This window comes from Miniopterus natalensis, chromosome 1 (assembly GCF_054644295.1).
Source record: "Miniopterus natalensis isolate mMinNat1 chromosome 1, mMinNat1.hap1, whole genome shotgun sequence".
Taxonomy (NCBI): Eukaryota; Metazoa; Chordata; class Mammalia; order Chiroptera; family Miniopteridae; genus Miniopterus; species Miniopterus natalensis.
The window spans coordinates 21,651,721-21,672,371 of record NC_142081.1 but is presented as its reverse complement, the minus strand read 5'-3'; the positions used below and the strand labels follow the sequence as shown (position 1 = coordinate 21,672,371).

Genomic DNA, 20,651 nt, shown 5'->3' with positions numbered 1-20,651 from the left:
CTCTAGAGGAACTAGAAATTAGATTGGAACAAAAGGGCATAGAACTCCAAGAGGGATTGTCTGTACAAGGGAAAAAAATAACAGGAACTGGGAGGTTACCTGACTATGAACTCTGTTAAGACTTTGGGGATGAATTAGTTATAATACATAGAAAATTAGTCAAGGGGAAAAATGAACTAGTTTTCCAGGGGAAACAAAAAGTCATACGAAAGAAGCAAGTGTAATTAGAGTATATTCTGGTTGTAGCAAAGTAGTTTAGTTGTGAATACTATTTGCATTATGATAGTATAAAAACTGAACATAAAATTATGACATATTGAGAATATGGGGAGAGTTAAATTTACATGTGTGCATGAATATGGGAGCTATGTTTCATTTTCCTGTAGGAAGTGACTAAGTTTTCACATAAAATAAAAACATCAAGATATAGCACTGTGAGCATGCTATTTATAATTAATTATGAAGGTCATTACCAAAAGAAACAGCTGAAGGGGTTGAAAGTAGGAGTGAGGAGGGAAGGGGCAGAGCAGGGACTGCTGTTTTTATTTATAAACCTTATGCTTATATGATTTTATAAACTCCAAACCAGGGAAGAGGAGACCTGGTTAAGAAAAAGAATACAAATTACAAATACAAAATTGCAAGTGCCCCTCCCAGAAAAAAAACCTATGCAAGGGAGAGGCCTGAAGTGTGCAAACTTCATTTATTCATGGTAAATCTACCTCTGCTATGGACATATGTCACGTTTATTAAAAAAAAGGGGGAAAAGTATTATCAACTTCACTTAATGTATTATAATTATTTTTGATGTGTGGAAGGTTCTCAAGTCTATCATGTTATGCTCACAATTTTCAGGCAGACTGACAGTCATTATGATAAAATGACTAGCTCATAAAAAAATGCAATTCCCTCCCCCCCCCCAGTAGTGGTCTGCTTTTATAACTTATTCACTAAAACCAGTGCTGAGTTAGGAAGCTTTCAGCTGCAAACATCAGAAAAAACAACTCATTGGCTTTAAACAAAGACATGTGTTCTCTCACATGACCAGAATCCTGAGACATTTATAGGGTTGGTTAATTTTGTGGCTTATTGGTGTTATCAAAGGCCTAGGTTCTTTCTGTCTTCCTGCTGTGCCATCCTTAAATATAGGCTTGGTCCTTAGCCCACTGCTCCTTATGGTCACAAGATAATAAGTACAGTTTCAGGCATCATATTCAGATAAGACAACATCCAAGGGGAGAAAGGAGCAGTTAATAAAGAGTGAGAAAGATTTTCCCCAAATTCCCAGTAGACTTTGCCTCGTCACACATTGACTAGTGCCAAGCCCACAGCCTTAGAGCTTTCATTGGGAAGAGGAGTCATGGGAGTGCCATGCTTGGCTTGGATTGATCGGGATTTACCACCTGAGTCATGTAGGTGAGAGGTGGAAACCCAAACAAATCAGGACTTCCCTCAGAAATAAGGGGAAAAATGGCTATTGGGTAAGCAATCAACAAGTCCTGCTATAGCCCAAGTCTTGTGGTTTAAGAGCCAGCTAACCTAGTTACAATGACAATCAAGTAATTACTGTTTCCGTGTAATTTCCTTAAAGGTGTTAAGACATTTTTCTGAACATTACAGTTGTGATTTCTACGTTCTCTTGAAGGCACAGGGAGTGAGTCACAAGACCCTGTGACAGAGAGTGATGATGGTGGCTTCAGTGAAGAGTGGGAAGCCCAGAGGGACAATCGCCTGGGACCTCATCACTCTACAACTGAGTCAAGAACTGCTGTACAGGAAATTTCCAGCAGCATCCTAGCCAGTGAGGACCCAGAGGAAAGTATGTGCATTTCTCTAGTTGAAAAGTCATGGATGCCTTTAGATGTTGCAGCATCAAACTATCCCAAAATAAAATGAGTTGAGAGTGTTACAGTCTAATTCTACATAACAGTACAGCTTTTTGTGGGAAATACCAATAGTTGGTGCTTTTCTCATTTGTTAGTGGGTCAAATTTTGCCCCTCAGGTTTTTTAAATTAGCCCTTCACAGCCTGCTCTTTGGCATTTGTTTTATAAGGCCAAAGATTTCTTTTTCTTTTCTTTTTTTTTTAATATACCTTTATTGATTTCAGAGAGAGGAAAGGAGAGGGAGAGAGAGAGAGATGGAAACATCAGTGATGAGAGAGTCATTGATTGAGCCCACAACCCGGGCATGTGCCCTGACCGGGAATGGAACCCCAATGGCCTGGATCCTAGGTCGACGTTCAACCATTGAGCCATGCCCTGCTGGGCGACCAAAGATTTCTTTGAAATTATTTTTCCAATAAGACTTCATGGCTGCAATAGGCTTGTGTACAAATATTTTATTAATATTTTTCACTCTTTGCTGTACAGAGACCTATGGATTTGAATGGTTCAACCTTTTACATTGTTATTACCTTCGTTGGCAAGCCCCTCCTAACTTCAGAATAGTATTTTCTTTATCTGGGAGCAATATAAAGTAATAATGGACATTCTTTCATCATCTTAGCATCCACCACTACAGTCATCTCTGACTGCATTAGTGTTTTAAACCAGACTTACAGTTACTTAGAAAAGTCTCTGTTTATACTAGAAATTGATTTCTAAAAAGGTACATATGTCTTCTGGACAACCTTTTATATCTTTATTGATTTCAGAGAGAGGAAGGGAGAGGGAGAGAGAGAGATAGAAACATCAGTGGTGAGAGTTGTCATTGATTGGCTGCCTCCTGCACACCCCCTACCGGGGATCCAGCCCGAAACCTGGGCATGTGCCTTGACCACGATCTCCTGGATCCTAGGTCAATCCTCAATGGCTGAGCCATGCTTGGCTGGGCTAAACAGAGTTTTTCATTAGAAATGTAAACCATTTTTATTCAGTGTGAAGACAGTTGGTCTTCTAGAGAATTTCAAAATATACTTCCCTCCTTAGTCTTAAAATTGACTAGAGTAGTGAAATTAACCTGTTATTTCCAGGAGTGGGAATTTGACTCATGAAGATTCTTTTTCTATTACCTCGAGGAAGGAGAGACATGGATTTTGCTAATTTTTCAAATAGAGGAAGAGATTTTAGTAATATAAAGGTAAAAGAATAAGTTTCAGGCAGTTTTTAATGTTTATATTTATTTAAAAGATAATAGGAAATATTCATTATTAAGCTATTATATTTAAGCTAGGCACATATTATACTGCTAGAGATCATTTAGAGAAATCTTGCAATTAAAGTGAATAGTCACCATCATTTATTGTCTTTACTATGTCTTGTTTGGTAGACCAGCAAATGCCCCCTTTTAATATTAAAGGAATACCAAAATTACTTAAAATTATTTTTCAGAGTTGACAAAAACAAAACAAAAAACAATAGAAGGCTTAGACTACCATTAGCAAATAGCAGGAAAATACTTCATTTCTTTTTATAGCCAAATAAAATTCGATTGTATGGATATGCCACAGTTATTATCCATTTTTCAGTTACTGAACATCTGGGTTGTTTCTGTTTTTTGCTTACATGCATACTGTTGCTATGAACATTTATGTAAATGTCTTCGTGTAGACATACATTTTTATTTCTCTTGGGTATTTACCTAGCAATGGAATTGCTGGGTCATATGGTAACTCTATGTTTAACCTTTTGAGAAACTGCCAGGCTGTTTTCCAAAGCAACTATACTATTTTACAGTCTCACCAGCAGTGTATGAATGTTCCAGTTTTTCCACATCCTCACCACCACTTGTTATTATCTTTTTTATTATAATCATACTTGTGGGTATAAAGTGGTATCTTATTATGGTTTTGATTAGCATTTCCCTAATGGCTAATGATGTTGAGTATCTTTTTGTGTGCTTGTTGGTCATTTGTATGCTTTCTTTGAAGAACTGTCTAGTCAAACACTTGCCCATTTTTAATATCTTCTTTAAAAATTTTTTTCATCCTCACCTGAGGATATTTTTTCCATTCCTCTTTCAGAGAGAGTGGAAGAGAGAGAGAGAGAAACATCCAATCGAGAGAGACACATTGATTGGTTGCCTCTCACATGTGCCCGGACTGACCAGGCCGAGCTTGCAACTGAGGTACCTGCCCTTGGCCAGAATCGAACCGAGGACCCTTCAGTCCACGGGCCAATGCTCTAACCACTGAGAAAACTGGCTAGGGCTTATATAATATCTTTTTTTTATTATTGAGTTGTAATAGTTCTTTATATATTCTAGACACAAATTTCTAATCATATAAATGCTAAATTTTTCTCCTGGATTATTTTTAAAAATTCATTTCTGTAGCATTTTTTTCCTGAAAAATTTAGTTTTTTATAGTGTTTTCTGTTTGGAATCAAAATTCTTTGTAAGGCTATCTTTTTTAAAAAAATATATCTTTATTGATTTTAGAGAGAGGGAGAGGGAGAGAGACAGATAGAAACATCAATGGTGAGAGAGTCATTGATCGGCTGCTTCCTGCAAGGCCCCCACTGGGGATCAAGCCCACAACCCAGGCATGTGCCCTGACTGGGAATTGAACAGTGATCTCCTTGATCATAGGTCAATGCTTAACCGCTGAGCCACGTCTGGCCAGATGTGTTAGGCTATCATTTGCTTAGTATGTTGCAAGAACAATTTCTGTATTATTTTTATCTCTGGTAACAACACTATGAAATAGCTGTGTAATTCCCATCTTATAACTGAGGGATTTGAAGATTGAAGTTAATCAACTTGCCTTGGATCACACAAGTACTTAAATATTAAGTAGTAGAACTGGGCTCTTCTGCACCCCTGCAATGATGAGTGTATTCATCAGCCTGGAAGGCTAGCTCGCCCTGTAATTCATAGTATCGAATTTTATGGGTCAGATGTTCATCTTTTCCACTAAGAAAGACTTTATTCTGGCTTCCATGATTTAAGAACACTATTTTTTCTCAGTCATATCTTATTAATCAGCACTCTGCTTCCTTTTCACCCACTTGTGGAACAGACTGCTTCTCAGGTTCCTCAGCCCTTGTCTTCCGGAAATGGCTTCTCTCACCCAGGCAAAAGAACTTTAAGACCAGGATCAAACTTCAGTAGGAAATGGTTGTTTAACAACTAGAACAGTGAAAGCCAATTGTAAAGCTATGGATTAATATTGGACCTTAAGTTAAAGCCTATCTTTGAATCTATAGTGTTTGCTTGATTGTTTATCTTTATGAGAAGAACTTACCAGGTTAAAAATGTTTGACAACGGAAACCCTAGGGCCTTTGCATTTCTGTAGAATTTTGGGGATGAGCTTGTTAATTTCTAGAATATCCTAAATAATTTTGAAAGAGGAGGAAAAAGTTGGTGGACTTATAGGATCTGATTTCAAAATTTAGTCTAGGGCCCTTGTAATCAGGACAGGCATAAAAATCAGTGGGACAGAATTGAAAGCCCATAAGTAAACCCTCATAGGTATGGCCAGTGATTTTTACAAAGTTGCTAAAATAGCTCAACAAGAAAAGGCTATAATGTTTTCAGCAAATGGTCCCGGGTCAGGTGTATGTCCACATGCAAAAGAGCGAACGAAAACCCTGCACCGCCTCGTCCATCTTGCACTCAATAAAAAAATCAGCTCAAAATGGATCATAAACTGAAATGCGTAAGTGGTAGAACTGTCAAACGGAGACAATTTCATGACCTTCTGTTGGACAAAGAGTTCTTCACTACATCACTGATAGAAGAAAAAATTGATAGATTGGACTTTGTCAAAATTAAAAACTTTTATACTTCAAAATATACCATTAAGACAGATGTTTGTTACCCACATTCATAGCATTATTTACAATAGCCATGAGGTGGAAGCAACCCAAGTTCGAATACATAAACAAAATGTAGTATATACATGCAATAAAATATTACTCTGCCTAAGAAAGGAAGGAGGTTCTGATATGCTATAACATAGATGAGCACTGAGGACATTATGCTAAGTAAAATAACCCAGTCGCACAAAAAACAAATACTATATGATTCCACTTATATGAAGTACCTAGAGTAGTCCAACTCAGAGAGAAAGTAGAATTATGATTGCCGGAGAGCTGGAGGGAGAGAGAAAGGAATTATTGTTTAATGGGTACAGAGTTTCAGCTTTACAACAGTGTGAATGTGTGTAATGCCACTGGCCTGTGCATTTTACCACAATTAAAAAATTTTTTAAACATGAAAAAAGGGAAAAGAAGCCACAGACTGAGAAAATACTGCAAATCATATTGCAAGTCCTGTTAAAGAACTTGTACTTAGAATATATAAAGAATACTTATAACTTAATAATAGGAGGATAACCCAGTAAAAAGTAGGGAAACACTTTGAATAGACATTTCACCAAAGGAGAAGTATAATGGTTAATAAACACATGAAAAGATACTCAACATAAGACTGGCTATAATAAAAAAAACTAACAATACCAGGTGTTGGTGAGCACGTGAGGAAACTGGAACCCTCATGCATTGCTGGTGGGAATGTAAGCTGGTACAGTCAGTATGAAAAAGAATTTGGCAGTTTCTTGAAAAGCTAAACATAAACTCACCATATAACCTAGCAATTGCACTTCTGGGGATCTACTCAGTGGAAATGAAAACAGTCTGTCCACACAAAGATACGCATGTACGGTAATGTTCATGGCAGCACTATTCATAATAGCCCCAAACTGAAAACAATCCAAATGGCTGTCAACTGGTAAATGGATTCGCAAACTTATAGTATATTCATAATGGAAAAGTATTTGTCGGGAAAAAGGAACAAACTCCAGTCATGAAGTATCATGGGTAAACCTCAGAAACATTAAGTGAAAGACGCCAGTCACAAAGTACTTTATAATGTATGAGTCCATTTCTGTGAAATGTCTAGAAATGGCAGATTTATAGAGATAACAGATCAGTGGTTGCTTAAGGCCTGGGGTGGGAGTGAGTATTAACTAAGCAGGCACAAAGTATTTTACTAGGGTATTAGAAATGTGGGGGATTGTGAAAATGGTTATACAACTCTAAATTTTTTACAGTCATTGAATTCTACATTTACTTACACAAATAGGTGAATTTTATTAAACAAATTGTACCTCAATAAAGCTGTTTTTAAAATGGGGGATGATGATTATCTCATAGGGGTTCTTGTGAGGATTTATTAGAACAAGTGCCAGGTATAAACTAGGCATTCAATAGATAACAATTATTATTTATTGTTGTTATTATTTTTGATAAGTAACAGCAGCATCTGTGGTTAAGATTCCAGTCAGCCACATAGAATCTGAAACTCCTATTGGAAAAAAAAAACAAACCAAAAAAACAACAACCTAGCTTAAGCCTGATTTTGTATGATATCATTTACTGACTTCTCATCAGTGCAGGGTGGAGTGGAGCAGTGATATTTTTGAATTGTGAAATCATAGCAAAGAGTGACAAACTTTTTATATTTGTAATCTTTCCTTTTTAGGGGGAGTAAAACTTGGATTAGGAGATTTCATTTTCTATAGTGTTCTGGTCGGTAAAGCTTCCGCAACAGCCAGTGGAGATTGGAACACAACCATAGCCTGTTTTGTAGCCATATTAATTGTAAGTATATGCTAATAAAAACATGTCAGAATGCCTCATCTCAAAACTCTGATTATACCATCACTTTAAGGCAGTCCCGTTTTAACCCCAGCTGGGCTGAGTGTTCCAATCACCTGGGGAACTTTTTTTTAAAAAAAAAAGTCTTTATTGATTTCAGAGAGTGGAATGGAGAGGAAAAGAGAAACATCAATGATGAGAGTCATTGATTGGCTGCCTCCTGCACGCCCCCTGCTGGGGATTGAGCCCACAACCTGGGCATGTGCCCTGACTGGGAATCGAACCACTATCTCCTGGATCATAGGTGATGCTCAGCCACGGAGTCACGCTGGCAGGGCAAAAGTTTTAAAAACAAATAATTAGACTTTAGCTGAGTAGTTCTCCACCTGGCCACACATTAAAATCACTTGGGACCTTTTATAATTTTTTCTTTCTTGTTGCTTTTCCAAGAGAGTAGAAGGGGGAGAGAGAGAGAAACATCAATATGAGAGGACACATCAATTGATTGCCTCTCGCACACACCCTGACTAGGGCCAGGGATCGAGCCTGCAACTGAGGTATGTGCCCTTGGCCAGAATTGAACCTGGGACCCCTTCACCCTTGGGCCGGTGCTCAACCACTGAGCAAAATCAGCTAGGGCCATTTGGGACTTTTAAAACTGTGTGTCCCCACCCTGAGATATTCTTACTTAATTTGTTTCAATTGTGCATCTTATTTTTAAAGATACCCAGGAAATTCTGATAAGTCCCTCTGATTAGGAAGCACTATTTCAGGCAGCATAGATATGTAGGAAATTAGCTGTGTCTTTAAAGGGGTGAGCAGATCCTAACTTAGTCCCTGAGTTTGGTGGTGGTTTTGTATTTAATGCACAATGTGCAGCGTGCAGCAGGTATGAGTTGAGGAAAGTGGACAAAAATGCATGATCTCGTGTAGATCTTGCTCATAGAGCCACAATGTGAACACTGAAGCTTTCAGAACTATGACTTAAGTAGATAACTCAGAAGATATTTCTTATTGCTTTTTTTTTTTTACTAAAGATGTTATCTCTCTGATGTTTCATATGCAAGTGAAGTTAGATGAGAGCCTTTATATTGCATTTATTTTGTGATTACATTTGTGATTTGTAATGATGATACAGCCAGTTAGAATTTTCATGTATTTTATTCCCCTTTGAGGTTATTTTTCTGGATGTGTTGTATCTTTCAAGAAGAAAATTACTTATTCTGGATAAACCTGAAATGATGCTCGGCCTCCAGAATTTATGGTTACTGTCTCAGTAACTCGAGTAAAAAATGGACTATATTATATGGCTGCTCTGTGTTTCCAAGAAAGCAGTGATACAATTTTCATAAATGTTTTTTTAAAATCCTCACCCAAGGATATGTTTACTAATTTGAGAGAGAGAAAGAGAGAGAGAGAAACATTGAATGGTTGCCTCCCGCATGTGCCCTGACTGGAGATTGAACCCGAAACCTAGGTATGTGCCCTGATGGGGAATCAAACCGGCAACCAACTGAACCACCTGGCTAGGCACTTTTTATAAACTTTTATTGGCATATTCTGTGTGCCTCTTTGCCCCACCCCCATCCAGCACAAAAAATGCTTTTCGCCTCTGGGATTTTAGCCAGCCAAATGAAACTGATAGTAACCAACTCAGTATTTTATTTTATTTTATTTTATTTTATTTTATTTTATTTTATTTTATTTTATTTTATTTTATTTTAATTTAATTTAATTTAATTTAATTTTATTATTTTATTTTTATTTTTAATTTTTAAAAAATATATCTTTATTGATTTCAGAGAGAGGAGAGGAGAGAGGGAGAGAGATAGAAACATCAATGATGAGAGAGTCATTGATTGGCTGCTTCCTGCATGCACCTGACTGGGGATCGAGCTGCAATCCCGGCATGTGCCCTGACCTGGAATTGAACCCTGATCGTCTGGATCCTAGGTCGACGCTCAACTGCTGAGCCACGCCCGGCCAGGCAACTCAATATTTTAGATAGAAATTTTGGTATTATTTAATTTTTTTCAAAAATAGTTTTATTGCCCTAGCCAGTTTTGCTCAGTGATTAGACCATTGGCCCTCACCCTGAAGGTTCTTGGGTTTGATTATGGTCAAGGGCACATACCTTGGTTGTGGGCTCCATCCCTGGCTCAGTCTGGGTGAGTGCAGGAGGCAACCAATTGATGTGTGTCTCCCGCATCGATGTTTCTCTATCTCTCTGTCTCTCTCCTCCCCTTCCACTCTCTCTGAAAAGCAATGGAAAAAATATTCTCAGGTGGGGATTTAAAAAAAAATAGTTTTACTTATTTTCAGGTTCTATTCCTTACCTGGAATTAGGGGATATATATATAATGAACTCTGTGTTACAAAGGAAAATAAAAAGTGTTTCCAGGTTTAATGGGAACATTTGTTCTAAAATTTAACCTCAAAGGATTGTATTCAATTAACTGAATTAAATCAGAGACTTGTGATTGAGCTGTTTTGCATGAAATCCTTTCATAATTATGTCTGAGTTTGTGTATTTTTCCCTCTGCTCCACAGGGTTTGTGCCTTACATTATTACTCCTCGCGATTTTCAAGAAAGCATTACCAGCTCTTCCCATCTCTATCACCTTTGGGCTTGTATTCTACTTTGCCACGGATTATCTTGTGCAGCCCTTTATGGAACAATTAGCATTCCATCAATTTTATATTTAGCAGACTTGTGATTAGACTCCCATGGATTTTTCTCCTTTGACTATAATAAAATCTGGGAAGGACAAAGGTGATTTTCCTGTGTCCACATCTAACAAAGTCAAGATTCCCAGCCGGACTTTTTGCCGCTTCCTTCCACGTCTTCCTGACCACCTGCACTATTGGGCATTGGAAGGAGGTGTCTACAGAAATGGTTTGAACATACGTCACTGTGCTGAACTGAGTCCCTTGTTGCAAAAGCTACCAGATTTTAAGGGACAAGGACAGGAAAGGTGATGGCCAAGAAGTTGTCCTCCCACCAGCAGCTTGATCCTTGGTCAGAGGTGGATTTTACCAACACTGCAGACTCTCGGGATTGCCATTATCAGGAGGTTAAATGAAGTGGTTTAAACCAAACAGGACTCATCTTAAACAACATGTTGAAAACCTAATCAGTCTGTATTGAACTCAACCTTTTCAGGAGGTACTGTGAGGAGAGCAGGTACCAGCAGCAAAATGGAAAGGTGGAAAGGTCAGACTCACTCTCAGACTTTTTTGCTGCAGACTTATTTTTAAATAAGACTTTTTTTTCACCTTGAGTCAAGTCATATGTAGAAGTTGATTTTGACAATTTTTATTTTCAAGCACTGAAACTCATTACCCTCTATGGTTGCCATTTCTTCCTGAGGCCAGTATGAATTTATTTGAGGTTGCTTTGTCTTAAAAGCCTTAACCTCAGGTTCCAAATTCAGTAATTTCTGGAAATAATGGAACTATATAACTCAACAATTCTCTGTCACCCTTAGGTAAATTCTGGTTTTACCCCCAAATTTCTAATTTTTAGACATACTTGTAGGTTTGCTTGCCCTCGATGCCTTCTTTGTTCCCCATATCTCCCTTCACTCCCCCCATAAACGGTTCTTTCATAAGACAGCTCTGTTGTGGTAGCAGATGATCCCATTATTCTAGGATTTTACTTTGTGTGGTGCAAAGAATGTGTTATGAATCAGTGCTATCAGCCTTGCTGTCATAATTTCTTCAATAGCAAATACAATGTGTGCCCAAAGACAGTAGCGTTAAAGAAGAGTAAAATGGCTGGTGAAGCACTCTCTGTCCTGGTGTTTCTTTTTTCAGTATAACCCATTGTCTCTGACAGTAGGTCAGAAGTTAAACCAATAGCCAGAAGCTGGAGGTTTATGAAGTTATGAATCAGTTGGCTCAGTATAAAGCAAGAGTTTAGAGAAAGCCATTATTGTACTTGGTGGGCCGGGGGAGAACCTAGGGTCAGAGGGAGAACCAGGTACCAAGAGTAGAAAGAAGGGGCCTCCAACAGCCAGCGGGACAAGATGAGCTAATGTCCCGTGGGCCGATGTGAAGGAAGAGATCCAAGTTATTCCCCCAAACCTCTCAGTGGGCCTTTCATGGTTTCCCTTCTGCCTTACCTTTCATTTCAGTGTACCTTTGTGTGAACTGGGCAGTGGGGTTCAGGCCTGGGCAGTTCAGTTGGACAATGCACATAAACAGCCTTCACTTGTGGGCACATGGCACCTCTAAATGAAGCTTTGCCAGGACACAACCCTTCTTTTGCCACAGACAACCCTTAGTCATGGTGATCAGACTTTAAGCATTTGTGAGGCACTTGGTTTCTCCACATGGCTGAAGAAGGACCCTCTTCCTCTCTTTCCTGCTGCTCGCTCAGCCTGTTGTACCATCTGGTTTGGGGTTGGTGCTTTGTGGAGTTTTGAATGATTTCTGTCATTTCTTAGAAACTAGCTCTAGGAGAAATGTGCTGGTACTAACCTGAGTATGAGTAAAACCTGGCTCATATTGAGACAGTTGAGAGTTTCAGGAAAAATGAGCTGTACAAAGAAAGAGTGAGGCTGAGAGTAGTAGGTTCACTTATCTCTATTTTTGTTGTTAGCCCCTTTTTTCCAAGATTCTCTTTTTCTCTTCAGACATGTGGCAGTGTTGTGGGTATTCTAGAAAGACACCATTCAACAGCTGCAACAAAGCCCCCTGAACGCCAGTCTGATTTGAAGCCATCTTGAGAGCCCGGATCTAGAGTAGCTTACCTATGCAAGGGTCCTCTCAGAAGAGGATATGTGGTGTATGTTGTTTTGTCCTATGTAGAAAGACTGATGTAAACCTGTCACTTTCTAGAGGATGGAACCACATCTCAGCACAGAGAAAACACATCTTGTTCTTTAAATCACCAATCTGAGACACAGAACTATTTTCCAAGTCGTTTTAGAATCAGTTCAGTTGTTTCTGAAATATCAAAATGCTTGTCTTCTACCATGAAAAATCGACTGTCACTAGAGAGAACAGCAGCAATTCCACTGAGGATGTGCCCTCACACAGGCAGGGGCGGCTGTGGAGCCAGCAACACAAATGATAAAGCATGGCCAGCTCAGTAAAAGGAAGGAAACAGTAGGAAAAAGTGACCACTAATGTCTGGGTCCGACTGGCTGACAGAATAAAGTGTTTATATACAGAATGGTGCTGCAAGCTAACCGATGGAAGTACCAACCGCATTTGGAAGATTTGTAGAGTTTCTCCAAAGAGGAAGGGTTCACTTTCCTATTTTTGATTCTCAGTCGGTTAGTGTGTGGTCATGGCTCTCACTATAAATGGCTAAATTTCTTGATCAGAAAAAATGGAAGCTTTCTAAGCAACTTGAAACATAATTGAGCAAATTACTGATTTCACTACCAAAGCAACAACTAAACAGATGGTGTTTTCCCTTTTAAACTCCTGGATCCCCATTTCTAAAAGTTTTCCTTGGTTTTAAAAGCCCTCCTTCCATAACAGATGCCTGAACAACTAACATGTTTAGTATTTGTCCTTTACTGAGCCTCAGAAAACCTTACATATGTTGTCTTGTTCATCATGTGTAGAATGTGAAACAGAAGTTGAGTCACCACATAAGATCCTCCAGGGCCAGGCTTCTCGAGGAAGCCTCTGATCTTGACTCCCCGGTGCCCAGCCATGCATATTTCCCCACCTGCGATCTAGCCCTGGAAGAAAGCGTTCCAACGCCACTATGAAAAGATCTGCCCAGTCTCTTCCATGGTGCTGGAGCCTAAAGGTGCAACGATGGTAAGATCTGCCCTCAGAGCGACTCTCTAGTCTCTTGTTCTCAGGTATATGCGTCCTGAACTTCTCTAAAATATTGGGTACTTGTCAGGAACCCCTGTCACAGTTACTATCATTGAGGGCTTATAAAATTGATGTTAAAAAGGTGATTTGATTCTTCCAGAAATGCATCCTTTCAGTCAAGTACTCCTTTTTCTCTAAATTTGCTTTTGGATAGTCTATAAAGAACACTCCACCTACCATTTTCACCTCCAAGAGTGTTGTGAATGTTGAGTTTGGGAAGAGACTTGAAAACTGGACATTTGGTTTTGCCCTGGGAAGAACCATCACCATCTTAAGTTTGAACGCAGAAGTGATCCTTGTGATTGTTCCTGTTTTTAAATTCCCAAAGCACAGGAGATGAAAAATAATGGTTTCAGCTCTTCACAACCCTCGTTGAAACTGCCAGCAAGGCTGCCATCATGCCCATGTCCCAAATCATCTGGATGGCATCATCTGAACAGTTCTCCCCTCTGTAGGAAACACCTCAAACGTGTGTATTAAAAATCAGCCTGGCCTGGCTGGGGTGGCTCAGCGGTTGAGCATTGACCTGGGATACAGCAGATCGCAGTTCGATTCCCAGTCAGGGCACATGCCCAGGTTGCAGGCTCGATCCCCAGTCAGGGGCATGCAGAAGGCAGCCGATCAGTGACTCTCTCATCATTGATGTTCCTCTCTCTCCCTCTCCCTTCCTCTCTCTGAAACTAATAAAGATATATTAAAAAAAAAAAAAAATCAGCCTGGAGCTGAAACGAACCTCTTTCTTGAATTCAGAGCCGTTTCCCAGGGCCTCAGGCAGCTGCAACATTGCCCTGAGGAAGTAGTTGGGTCCCTCTGGGCCCTGGAGTGTGATGTTAGCACTTTAGTCTTATCTGTGTAGCAGGAAAGAGTTCCCAGAAAGCAATTTTCCTTTTAAAATAAATAATTTTTGCAACAGGGCAGCTTCAAACTCGACTGTCTGGAGGAATGAGTACAGGACTGTTCTGTTTCCTGTGCAATTGGTAGGGCTGGGATGCGGGTTCCGCAGGATCATTGACTTTCGCATGTTGATTGTCTGGCTTTTGCTTTGTACATGAGTCAGGCAGACTGTGAATACATATTTTTTAAATACCATTTAAATTCTTGGTAAGATCTTATTTTGATAGACAGTTGCAGATTTTCCTGTTTGTGAAATGAATAAAGCCCACATGGACCCAGCTGTGCAAGTTTTCTTACGTGAAAGTAGTACGCTATGTAACTGAGAGAAGTGTTCAGCAGTGATCGGGAAACAGTTTAGAAACACACATGCATTGTTTCCGTCCTTCACCCAGAGCACATGGTAAGGATAATAGGCCATACCTCTGAAGGGTGCAATATTAAATCTATGAAATGCTCCCACATGGTTATGCTTAATCCTTAGTTTCTGAAAATAAATGAATGTAAAACCTGTCAAAACAACAACTTACAGGACATGTATGTTGCAATACAATGCAAATATTTCACGTGCTAGAGGATTATCTTTTAAAAATTATTATGTAGGTCATGTCAATGGAAAACACCAACATTACTTTTGTTGACCTGGTAAAGCATAGATTGTCTTAACACTGTCCCCAAACTCCACCAAACCTCGTTTCTAAACAGTGAATAGCACACACTGTTGGGAATTACTGAGCAGAAACAAACTTGTGGCAGAAAAACCAAAGCTGACTTGTCTTCAGAAGAAGCGTATAAAAGATAAATGTATTCCTGGCTACAGTGGCTAAGGGCACCAAGAAACAGGACAGGCACCTGTTTCCTCCTTTGGGAATCAGGCATCATTGCTTTTGTGATCTTGTAGGCAGTGTCACTGGAGTCCACCACAGAGGCATGATGATTTGTCCTCGGCTGGGAGAGGTATCTGATTTTTGGGGCCCTGAGAGTGAAGAATGCCTGGAGCAGGGTTGAGGAGCAAGAGTAATGAGGCCAGATTTTCTGTATCACTAGGTAAGTACTAGTTTTCTGTAGCCCAACCATTCTCCCTGGGGCAGAGGGGGAGGGGGGCAGGGCACCCTGCCAACCAGGAGCTTAGCTAGGATCTGGTTAAAAGTGAAATGACAGTGTCCTTGACTATAAGCAGCACAATGTTGACTCACTGCATTGAATTTGAATGGGAATGTAGGGCAAATGAGAGACCCACAAAAGAGGGTTATTACACAAGTTTAGGAGAGATTTTTTGGGACTTAATCCTGCACCTAGGTTTTTGTCCATCAAGAACTATAACTCAGGTAATAATTTGTTTTTCAATTTACAAATCGAATTTTCTTATATATACTATAAAACAGTATTACGTTTAAGATCAGAGTTTTCTCCAGAAACAAAGTTTGAACCAAATTTGGGAAGAAGGGAAGGTTCTGAATTGGCAAGAAGGAAAAGAACATACATTAACATCAGGAAGGAAGAATGGGGGGGTACCCAAGGATCATTGGTTTTTGAGTTATAATGATTTATCCAAAAGAAAACTCAACTAGAAAACCAAACCTGTTTCCATATTTACTTAGCATATACCTCCTTCATTAAATGTCAAGTGCCCTGACCTACCACAGGGCCCACCATGCCTGACAGATTGACCCTCTTGCATGGGTGGCACTTCTATGCCTGATATGCCGGGCCCTCTAAAGGGGAGAGACGGAAGAGCCTCAGAAACCAGGCTTGTGGGAGACCTAATTCTTGGGTGACACACTCTTGATCCCTCTGTTTTTTTTCTCTTCTAAACTTGTGTAATAACCCAGAGTCAATTCCTCATGCAAAAAAGGAAAGGATTCTGTTACCCTTTTACTCACAGCATAACTCGAGGTGGGCTGCAGGTAAAATGATGTCTGTGATTAGTTTTCTTGGGTAGAAGACCTAGTCAAGAACCACTAAAGTCAAAGGTATATATGTACAAAGATTTAAAAGTGGAAACAACACAGAGCTAGATGAATATATTTATACTACACTTACATACCTGAAGTTAAGGAGTTCTTTAATGGTAGGCAATCCCTCCAGACTTGGCTATCACAGTGACGGATTCATAGTCTCTCAAATACCTGCCAAGGAAATTTAGGAGAGATTTTTGGGACTTAATCCTGCACCTAGGTTTTTGTCCATCAAGAACTATAACTCAGGTAATAATTTGTTTTTCAGTTTACAAATCAAATTTTCTTATATATACTATAAAACAGCATTACATTTAATTGTTTAGTGAGATGACTGGGTTTTAACTTGCATGAGTCAGGTAAATGTGAATGTGTGATTACTTCTGAAATGTTGAAAATGACCTCTGTGCCATCCTGGAGATCTGCCTGGGAAACTTTGTTTGGGAGACTCCTAACCCAACCTCCCTACCTTCGCCTCCTGGTTCAGGGCTCAGCTCTGAAATAACCCAGCCAGAGGCCATGGTGTTTGAGAGCATCATCAGGCTTGAGGACTGAAATGTCCCAGTGGAGAGGGAAGGGCTCTTCTCTCCTGGGTAACCTGCATGGGCCCAGTCTGAGGACACCGTGACGGTGTCTGCCTTCATTCTGATTTCTATGCTCTCTAGGGCAGGGCTGGGAGAGGTGGGCCGGACTTCCCATTTTGTTGATGTGGCTACTTGGGCTCTCAGATTACTGCAGTGGGCATTCAGAAGTGAGTTCCCTGGATATGTAAGGGCCTTTAGCTGTTGTCGGGTTCCCACAGTGAAGCCAGCCTGCCTGGGGGTTCATGCCCCGCCGTTGGTGGCGCAGCCTGTTTGACTCCCTGGTGATGTAGGAAACTGCCCTGGAAGCCGAAGTGCCCATTTTGTGTCAGATGGGCCCATGGTAATGACCCCAGAGACAGGGAGGGATAGGAACCTGAGTCCTCTGTCCCCCATCTACATGTAGCAGGCCACCCTTTGGGGGACTCTCTTTCTAGTGGGCAAGGATCAGAATTCCCCCTTTTCCCTCTGTGCTACAGATAAATCCATGAGGTAAGTCACAGATTTGCTACAAGTGATTATGCAACTTCAGTCATTAAAGACATGATTCACTGAGGCACTCCAAGCATCTGACAATTGATTTTTGTTTTCAAGTCAAGGGCACTGGTAAACATTTTTGTGAGGGGAGGCGGATGATCTGACCCGGAAAGTACACATCCCAGTGGGAGTTCACCCCAGACCAGGTTTGGGGGCCTCCAGCCAGGCAGCCACTTTGCCAGGCCATGCTGATGTGTCCCCAGCAGGAAGTACTCTGGGTCCCCTCCCCACCAGCCTCTGGCTGCATGGAAGGCTCTGCCAGTCTCTCCCTGGCAGCGCTCCAGCCTGCTGGGGGGACAGGCGGGGAGGAAGGCAAGGCCTGGCGCCCCCTGGCCAGGCCCCTGCTCCTGGGGCTGGAGACAAGTCTGGCCTCATCTCCCCACTGGGAACTCAGCCAACCCAGCTGTTTACCACAGCCCCTCCCTGACTCACCCCTCTCTGCCGCATCCCCGCCTGTTTCTCACCGCCCAGCCCCAGGATTGTCTCTGGCTCGGGGGAGTCCCCCAACCCCTGCCCTGCTTCTCCCTCCATTTCCCTGAGGTTTGATGTTCCTGAGGCTCCCCCACAACCCCAACACACTTTCTGTCATTCTCAGAGCAAGGCAGCCTTTGTGTGCAGACTGGCTCCCTGCACAGGGAAGCTGGCAGAGGAAAACGTCTTGTTTACCCTGGTGCCTCTGAGCCAGATGAGGGGAGCCACGCGGGCAGATTCACACAGACCGTGGGGAGTGCCTTCCTCAGGAGGGTGCCCTGCTCCCCGAGGTGTGGCAGCCAGCTTCCCCGGGAGGTAAGGGAGCGGGGTGCATGTATTCACTGTTCCATCCCGGGCTCCTAGGAATTGCTCAATCAACGTCTGGTGAATAAATGAAGTAAACAGTGGATTCTGGGTCCACAGAAGGGGATTTCCATGCAGGATGATTAACAGGGCATGTGTGTGGAAACATGTTTTAAGAAAGAACAAACATTAACGAGTTTTGCCCTTGTTTACAAGGCCCTGTGGAGCCTGAAGTCAATTGGCCTTATCTGCTTAAGAGATCAGTATTTATAAATTGGTGGTCAGGGCGGAATCAAAACAGGATTCCTCCCCCTAGAACACATTTGTGACATCTTGAGAAATGTATGGCTTTGTCCTGGGTCAGTGTCACCATGTTGATGTGAGAGGAATAAAGGATAGTGCAGTTCTTAATACTTCTACTTACCCCTCATTTAACCAAGAAAAGCTCCTGAGGAACGTACTTGCCCCATAAAACCAATGTCTATTGAACATTTACTATGAATATGCCCCAGACACTGTGCTAAGCCCATCACAAGCATTGTCTTGGTCACCTTCACCCCACTCTTGAGTAGGGGCTTGTTATCCTCATTTTACAGTTGAGAAAAGTGGAAGCTTTGAGAAGATGAGTGACAGTCCCAGACTCACACACAGCAAGAAAGTGGGAGAGGCTGGCCCAACCCAGGGAGGGCTGGGGCCAGAGCCTAAGCTTCTTACCTCCAGGTCAGAGGGGCGCTGGAGACCTGTTTCTGGGTCCCCTCTCTGGGCGTCCATTTTCTCCTTTGTAATCCAGAGTGACATTTCTCAAAATTTCTCTCTAAAGCTGCTGCTGTGTCTTGGAAATTTTTAATTTTATTATTTATTTTTAAGTATTTTAAGTTGATAGAGATTTGTTGTTCCACTTATTTATGCATTCATCGGTAGATTCTTGTAGTGCCCTGACCGGGGATTGAACACGCGACCTTGGCATATCGGGACAACCCTCTAACCAACTGAGCTACCCGGACAGGGCCTAGTATTTATTATCATTTACATTAATCTATTGTCTTTGAAAATGAAGAGACGGCCACGAATGAAAGTTAACTTGCTGGAGATGTCTGGGCCAGCGAGGGTTGATGCCAGACCCCAGCCCTGGCTGCCTGAGTGAAGAGGTTTCACATTCCCCACCCCTGTTGCCTCCCATGCTCAGGCCCATACGCAGGGCGCCAACCGTGATGGGATTCAGCAGACCACTGTCGTCTGCACATTGTGCTAATGTTACTAACCAGGCTCCCATTTGCTCTGAGGTTATGTTGTGTTAAATTTGTACAGATCTACAATCCCTAATTGGTAATTATGAAATTCAAAAGGCTCTGAAAACTGAAAGGTTCCCCATGAATTTGTGAGACCTGGCCTGTCTGAACTCTGAGAGGCTATTGAGAACCTTGATTTGTCCTGTGTAGGTGAATATTATGTTTTTCTGCAGAACTGGGAGCGTGTGCATAGTTTTTTATGTCGTACTTTTTGGTTGGTTGGTTTTGATTCTGGACCCTGTTGGGGGAGGTATATCATGTACAGTTTAGAAACTCCTAAAATCTGAAAAGTTCTCAATTTTGAAACACATTTGACCACGAGAGTTTCTGGTAAGGGACTGGGACCTAGACATATGTAATAGGATTATAGTTATAGAAAAGCTGTAAAAATAAAGAGCTTAGACTTAGTTTTAAGTGGAATTTTATTCTAAAGTAGGGGTCCAGGACAACAGGTCCGAACATTGCTGAAGTTAGAGAAACTCTGCAAAGAATGACGTTAGTAGGATTTCCCCTAACTGAAGTTGAGCTTTGGGAAGTCTGTTTCTGAATTGCAAGGATCTGGTCCTCTGACTTTCTGAGTAAAGTGTGCAGGCCTTTGGCACAAGGCAAAGATACCGCTCAGTTTCTGGGCTGAGAATCATCCAAATAGAGCATAGGAGATGAGAGTGCCTGGGAATGTGGTGGAGAGACATGGGGAGGAAAGTATCCACAAAGCACTGGCTGCTGGCCTCTGGGGTCCCACTCAAGAATCCCTGCCTAGCAGCCCACCAGGACAGCAGCAACAGAGCACGAGACGCTGAGCTGCTGAGTGTAGGATCTGAGACGAGCTTGATAAGCTGACAAGAAACTGATGACCTGCCTGCTTTCCTGCCCTCTTTGTGCAACGATTGAGCCCTGAAGCCAGCCGTGCTCAGCCACAGGACACCAGATTTGCTCTGGAGGACAGGGCACCCACCCTGAGCTGAGCGGGACCGTTCAGACCTGTGCTCTGCAGGCTGGCCACCCCCACACACACTGACCTTCATTGGCCTGGGTCCCCAGCCGCTGTCCCACTCAGGAAGCGGAGGGTGGGGGACCGTGGGCTCAAGAGTTCAGGTGACTCTTCTCCAGAGGAGACTGTAGCCCAGATGCTTGCATTGCGTGTGTGCCTGTGTGCATGTGTTCCCACGTAGAGGGAAGGGGATGAGATCTCTGAGGCTGGGGCTGCTGGATGGGAGCCAATCAGGGCAGGTTTTCTGA

At 41.6% G+C, this 20,651-nt stretch overlaps 1 protein-coding gene across 4 annotated transcripts in view; it reads left to right on the top strand.

Moving 5' to 3' along the window:
* PSEN1 (presenilin 1) overlaps positions 1-14,554 on the top strand; it is a 56,221-nt gene extending 41,667 nt beyond the window's left edge. For all 4 annotated transcript variants that reach the window (XM_016208157.2, XM_016208158.2, XM_016208155.2 and 1 more), the window contains 3 exons: positions 1,646-1,819; positions 7,426-7,544; positions 10,092-14,554. In XM_016208157.2, the coding sequence (XP_016063643.1) occupies positions 1,646-1,819; positions 7,426-7,544; positions 10,092-10,247 (449 nt within the window). In that variant the 3' untranslated portion in view covers positions 10,248-14,554. The remainder of the gene's footprint in view (positions 1-1,645; positions 1,820-7,425; positions 7,545-10,091) is intronic.
* Positions 14,555-20,651: the final 6,097 nt, after the last annotated feature.